The 6901-nt window shown below is 40.5% G+C and overlaps 1 protein-coding gene across 2 annotated transcripts in view; it reads left to right on the top strand.

Moving 5' to 3' along the window:
• cwc27 (CWC27 spliceosome associated cyclophilin) overlaps positions 1–6645 on the top strand; it is a 30874-nt gene extending 24229 nt beyond the window's left edge. For both annotated transcript variants that reach the window (XM_013909353.1, XM_013909362.1), the window contains 3 exons: positions 1410–1519; positions 1623–1726; positions 6164–6645. In XM_013909353.1, coding sequence (XP_013764807.1) covers positions 1410–1519; positions 1623–1726; positions 6164–6326 — 377 coding nt within the window. In that variant the 3' untranslated portion in view covers positions 6327–6645. The remainder of the gene's footprint in view (positions 1–1409; positions 1520–1622; positions 1727–6163) is intronic.
• Positions 6646–6901: the final 256 nt, after the last annotated feature.

Genomic DNA, 6901 nt, shown 5'->3' with positions numbered 1-6901 from the left:
TTTTTTTTTTCAGTTCATGGGTTTTGTCCAGCCAGTGATGTGAAACAGAAAAAAGCAAAAAAGAATGAATCAACAACATGATTAATCCTCTTCTTTTCAGTGCAGCTTTATTTCCACATTAGAGATCAGCGATGATTAGCTAAAGAATCTCCGGCTCCTGCAAGTCAAGTTCCACATACGTTATAATTTAGTCTAGTATATTTTGAAGTAGCCTAACAGTTGTATCAGTTTCTGTTTGTAGTCAACAAAGGCTGTTAAGTACAGTCAGTGCAGTATTTCGACATTTATAGTTTTCATTATCAACTGGAGGATACGCTAATAGTAAAACAACAAAATAATGAGTCTCTTTGTCTTATTTGAATTCAAAGGTTTAAAAAGAGCTTTTGATCTTCAAATAAACTGCTTAATTTAAAAAATAATTTTAAAATGTACTCCTGTTCAGTCCTTTCAAACAGGTTCAGACACTTGGAGATTGTGCAAACCACTATTTTCCTTACATTTGTCACCTTCTATAATCATTAAAAAATAATAATAATAGATTTTTTTTAATTCCTTGATAATATTTCAGTAGGACCAGTTAAGTGACCTTCACTCCTCTCAAATCAGCTGAATGTGGTTCACACTTGCTCTAATCTGTGCTAAAATTTAACAGACTCGGTTAAATCTTAAGGCTCGTTACGTATGTCATCTTTGATCAGGAAAAAAATAAGGGATGATTATTTAATTCCTTCTTTGTGATGGTGAGCAATAGCATGGATACGTACAGAGCATGACAGTCTGAGATGGATGGACTATCTTTTCAGTTTTCTGGTAATCATGGTCATGGAGCATGTACAGCAGCATCTGTGAAGGCTTTTCCTTTTATGTTTTCTTGCTGCTCTTGTTCTGTTTGATTTTTTTTTTACCTGTCGTTTGTTAAGTAGCAGTTAATTACACTTAAAACTGAACATCTAAAAATAAATATTTATTCATTTATTTTAAATCTGGTAAAACATCCCTGAATTCTGTTCAGTTTAGGAACAGTTTCACAAGTGGTCAAAAAGAGGAAAACAAAGACTATTATTAAAAACCTCTCCAGTTATCTTTGCATGAACCAGTTTGAATTTTAGACCATCCAAATAATGTAATTTTGTAAAAGTTAAAACTTCTTGGCCGGCTTTCATTCTGGCTCCCTCAGGCCAGAGTCGCTCATCCAAACAAGCTCAAACTTGGCAGTGCACTTAACTCATTTCCTTGGCAACACAGCCTGCAAGCTTGAAGTGGTTTGGATAAACAGTTGTTGAGATAGGTAAAGAACAGTTGGAAGTACGGACATGCAGAGATTTCTCAAGTTGTTAGTTAAGATTTGTCTGATTTCTTGCTTTGCTGCTATAACATCTGTCTACTTTGTCTCTTTTGACTCTCTAAAGTGGAGAAAAAGCCAACCAGTGATGCTGTGGCTGAGTACTTGGAGGGAAGAAAGAAATATGAAGGGCTCAAGAACCGAAAACTGAAAAAAGGCTCAAGCAGAGAAGAACAGGCAAGAGGGCACAATATGTTGCGCTAAATTACTGAAATTGAAATAGACTGTAAATTCTGTAGTTGTTAACGTGTGTTTTAATGATGTCTGATCTTTACGGTAGACGCTGGCCCTGCTCAACAGCTTCAAGTCCAAGCTGTCATCGGCCATCACTGAAGGTCCACAGGAGGACGTGGAGGAGCTGGCAGAGGATGATGACAAAGGATGGTCAGTGTGCTTGACACTATTCGAGATAAATGAGCGGGATATTTTCATTTTCTTCTTTCATGGTCATCTTTTAGGAAAGAATCCAGACATTGTTCATTTATTTCAATTTATGCAACTGAATAAAGCAAAGTCAAGCATGATCATGAGCCTATCCCACCTGTCTTAGGGTGAGAGGCAGGATACACCCTGGACAGGTCGCCAGTCTGTCACAGGGCTACCATTCGCACTCACATTTACTCCCGCATTGGGCAATTTAGTGTTTCCAATTAACCTAACCCCGCTAACTGCATGTTTTTGGACTGTGGGAGGAAGCTGAAGTACCTGGAGAGAACCCACACAAGCATGGGGAGAACATGCAAACTCCACACAGAAGGACCCTGGCCTGACACAATTATGTTAAAAATGACTATTTAGTTCTTTAAAATTTGAAGACATTTAAAAGATTAAATGGAAGACGGTTAAATTTTCATTTAAATGTTGCTTTTGGTTATTTTTTTAGTTAAAACTTGCTGATTATAGTGTTATACTCATAGACAGTAATAAAGTAATATGATGTCAGCCACTGGTGTCTGGATTCCCATTTTTCGAGATTACCGTTTTCCGCCATCAACATCTTGGTTGCAAGAAAAACTGATGTAACAAGAAGAGGTGGGTCTGAGTGTAAAACCACTGACTCATCGGCAGATGGTTTGTGACTGACAAGTCAATGAGCAAAACATGGTATGAGCGAAAAGGTCAACAAAGAAAGCCTCGTCTCCGCCCACCCCCATAGCTTTCTATGGAGGGAAAAGGCTCGGGCTGGACGTTTGCAACCCCAGCTATCGCCATCTGGTGGCTTTAAGACAGAATGCAGTTTTTAAGGCACTTCCGCAGTGGCTTCATTTTTCTGACAGGGAATCTTTGTCCATGTTTTTTGTTTTCTCTGGTTAGACTACTTTAATATATGAACAAACTTACTTGTCCAACTGTTAACAGAAATGCTGATTCTATATCAAGAAAAGAAAAGTACCACATCATTGGTCTATAACTTAAATTCACTGTTCACTGCAGTCAATAATAGTAGAAACTGAGCAATACGTGAGCACATCAGTCCTCCCAGAGCCCAAGAAGCAGTCCGGCATACACACCATTTTGTGGACAGTGAAGTTTAAGCATGACAGGCTAACTAGAAAAAATATGTTTTATTATTTCATTCATATTATGATGACTATCGCTAAAAGACAACATAATATCAGGAGCAACAAACATGAGACAATGGAAAAACAAAGTCCTTCCTTGTACAGATGAACCTGAACTCTATAAGATCTAAAGCTCACTCCAAGTTCTGATAAATGTGTGTGAAAGTTCAGGTTGTGTGCTTGTGTATGTGTGTCACGTTGGGATTTCAAGCCACAGCCACCAGATTGGCCATCAGGAAATCAGGCCTGACTGTGTGTTTTCCTCTCATATTCTGTTTTTCACCAAAGATCTCAAAGTCTAACTGCACAGAGTGAGGGTTTGAAATGAATACCATGTGTTTGAACGTGAGCAAAGTGTCTGTGTGCAAGAGATTTAGAATAACAAAATCTGTAGTTCCTATTAGTCTCAAGAAGCCTCCTTGAAGTTCAGTCTGGGTGTGCGTTTGTGTGTCAGCGTGCATATGTGGGGGTCCTAATGAATTTGAGAGAAGCCTTGGCTGGCCTCTCCCGGCTGTAGACACCTAACGGTGTTGCCCCTGCCAGGTATGGTGAGAAAGGAGGGACGGGGCAGTAGCATAGCAGTCCTAGAAAAACACCAGTGGGGAAGTCTGTGCCACTCTAGGAGTACTGCGAACAGAATGTGGGTTACAACAGGTCAGACATTGGAAGTCAAGTCTGGGCCAGAGGAGGTAAACTATTCCATCTGTGTCTGTGTCTCCAAATTCTGACTCTCCCTCTACAGCCCCCTCCTCCCCCAACTCCTTCTGCTTTGCTAACACACAACCTCAGAGCCCACTCTCTCAAAGCAAAGAGCCCTCCATTGCTTTCACCATTCCTCCATATTCAGTAAATCCCACCCCCTGCTTGAGTAAAAAGAATGCAAGACAAATAAATAGAGGAAAAGCTTCTGTAGACTCGCGTTATGGCAGCACAGCGGTTTTGATAAGCCCCTAACGCTGCCTTTCCACATCATGTTTCAGAGCTGGATGACTCTGAGGCTGTATGACCGGCAGACTGTCATCACAGAGACTGCTAGACAAATTATCAGAGGCGGCATGCTCACGCAGCAGGAGTCCTCAGGGCCTGCCAGAGTCTAACCGTGACATTCTAGATGAGCTGTCACAACTCCTGCTGATTTCAAATGAACACAGGAGAAAATCCAGATCGCACCAACATACTAAAACACCCTAACCGCACAGACACGTAGAAGAGGTCATGCACGCTAGAACAACCCTTGTTTAAGTTTACAGCATGGAGTTTTGTTTTTTTAATACAGGCATGTGGAAACACACTGAAACAATCTGTTAATCGTGAACTTTGAAGGAAACATTTAAAGAATTTCTTATTTTAGGTATGAACAAAACTACGTTTGCATTTCCTCTGGTTTGCTCTGGTTTCATACGACAAGCATAGCATGAGCTGATTGTAAATAGAATTTGGCACCACAATTGTTCCACCATGTAATGTTGGTTGGTATTTTTCATCGAAGGACTGACTCAAATAATGCACATAATGTGTACCAGCTCAAGTTTGGGTTTTCATACATGAATTCAGTTTATTTCCCTAATTAAATCCCAAGTTTTAAACCAGTTTTTGACAGATTTCTAAAAGTTGTGTCGTCGTCTTTTTATGACAGGTTGTCTAATAGATTTTTTAAAAAATTAATAAAACACTAAAGCACTGTACCTATATGGTGGGTGTGTGTGGTTTATATTTTACTTTCCCTTCCCCCAATTCCAGTACCAGCACCAGGGGGGAGATGGGGGGGTAATAATTTATAAAGGTATCTGAGTATCACACAACCAGTTCTGAACCAGTTACAGTGTAAAGCCACCTTTGCAGCAACCCTGTGAGGCCATAATTAGGCACAAGTTAACATGCTTAAAGTGATGCTTAAAATGCTTAAAACATTGTAATGATGTACTCTTGTGTGAATTCAGATTCACAACAACAATTAAGCCAGTCATTTTAGAACTACCAGTTATCCTAAAGGTTAACTGCTGGACAAAGCTGGAGTACCTGGGGATGATGGAGACTGTGAAACTCCACAGATAAAGGCCCAAAGCTTACCAGCAGGTTAAAAATGCAAACCTTGCTGCGAGGGAACTGTGCCATTCACTGCCATTGCAGCTATGCTGCAAAACTAACTGGAACCATTACCGATTAAGATAAAAATGTAGTGATTACAGTTTTGCATTTTTGCCTTTTTTACATTTTGAAAAAGACTTGAAGCTGGGAAAATTACTTCTCAGCTCAGGAAATGAGGCTAAGAAGAATGTGAATGCAAGTTAACCATGATTATTATGTCAGTTCTTTGTGTTAGAGTGCTAATGTGTGGGTCTGTGGAAAAACTGTAGCAAAGTTAGAGGACCACCAGAGTCACTAGGGTTAAGCCCCCTTGGACTTCACCTTGGTATTTTTTTTGTTGGGAAATGCCCTCCTTCTTGTATCTGGTTTTTTAGAAAGCCACAGTGAGGGTAAGCCACACTAAGTAAATAAACACAATACTATAGGCTTAATGTGCTCAGGGGGTTGGGAATCGCATCTGTAACCGGAAGGTCGCCGGTTCGATCCCTGGGCTCTCTGTCCTGGTCGTTGTGTCCTTGGGCAAGACACTTTACCCTACTTGCCTACTGGTGTTGGCCAGAGGGGCCGATGGCGCGATATGGCAGCCTCGCTTCTGTCAGTCTGCCCCAGGGCAGCTGTGGCTACAACTGTAGCTGCCTCCACCAGTGTGTGAACGTGAGAGTGAATGAATAGTGGTATTGTAAAGCGCTTTGGGTGCCTTGAAAAGCGCTATATAAATCCAATCCATTATTATAATGTCAAAAAACACTGGTGATTTTAGAGCATCTATTTAAGTCATTTTAGCTACCGTTTAAAGAACACTATTATATTGACAAATTAGACTCTTAGTCTTGATTTAACATTTCAACTGGGTTTAAAGGTTCATTAAGTAATCCTTTCAGATCCTTAAATAGATAAAATAATGTTGTAGTTTCAAAATATACGATGATTAGTGTGTAATTATCTGCCAGAGAGCTCGATTTTGGTTTCATCTGACCAAAGGACGATTGATTGTCAACAGTTTGCACCTTTTCAACCAGCTTCTTGATCTTGTAATCCATTCCAGTCCAGAAACTTCTCAAAGCAAAAGAGAAACTGGCCTCTAGGTAACGGTTCCACAGAGCAGTGATTTAGTGGATCCTGTCCTGCTGTTCTTTGAACTCTCTCCACCTCCTCTCTTTGTCTGATTTAGGATGGCCCATGTTCTGCAGTTTGATGAGCAAAGCAGAAAAGTCAAGGATGCCAACATGCAGGATGAGGACACCTTTGAGATCTATGACCCACGCAACCCCGTTAACAAACGCAGGAGAGAGGAGAGCAAGAAGATCCTGAAAGAAAAGAAGGCCAAGAGGTGAGGTCACAAGGTCATAGGTCGTGCCGAAGCCATGTGACTAAAACCAAAACTGGCCGTACAGCATCCTGGCAGTCTACCTTTTCATTGCTTCAAACCCGGCTTTGGTGAACCATTTCCTGGTGCGAACATTACAAATGAGGATGCTGAGCCGAAAACATGATGTCCCCGTTTTCTGTGAGGAAACGGCTTCTTCACAGCTTCACCTGAACAGTTACTCATCAGGAGGAAAAAAATAGTGAACCTTACATGTAATGTTCATTTATATGACTTTGTATTTTCTGTTTACAGTTAAATGTGAGCCTTTGTTAGAAAAATAAATACCAATCATAAACAGCCTGTAATGACTCTGTTCTGTTTGATTTTAAACAAATGTATCACTAAGGAGCCATTTTTCAGGATAAATTGATACTCTAATGCAGTTTGTGAGGCCTTTCTTGCTTACATGGAAGGGCTATAAAACCTGGTGTATGTGCCCACTCTCTTCTTTCCATCTGGCATCAACTATTCGTGTTTGGACAGCTCATCCATCCTCTGCTTGCACTGGTGCTATGGCTGACTTCCACAAGTGTTTCTTCA

This window comes from Pundamilia nyererei, unplaced genomic scaffold (assembly GCF_000239375.1).
Source record: "Pundamilia nyererei isolate P.nyererei 1_Seehausen unplaced genomic scaffold, PunNye1.0 scaffold00002, whole genome shotgun sequence".
Lineage (NCBI taxonomy): Eukaryota > Metazoa > Chordata > Actinopteri > Cichliformes > Cichlidae > Pundamilia > Pundamilia nyererei.
Note: the sequence above shows the minus strand (reverse complement) of the source record. Positions and strands in the feature narration are given on the sequence as shown.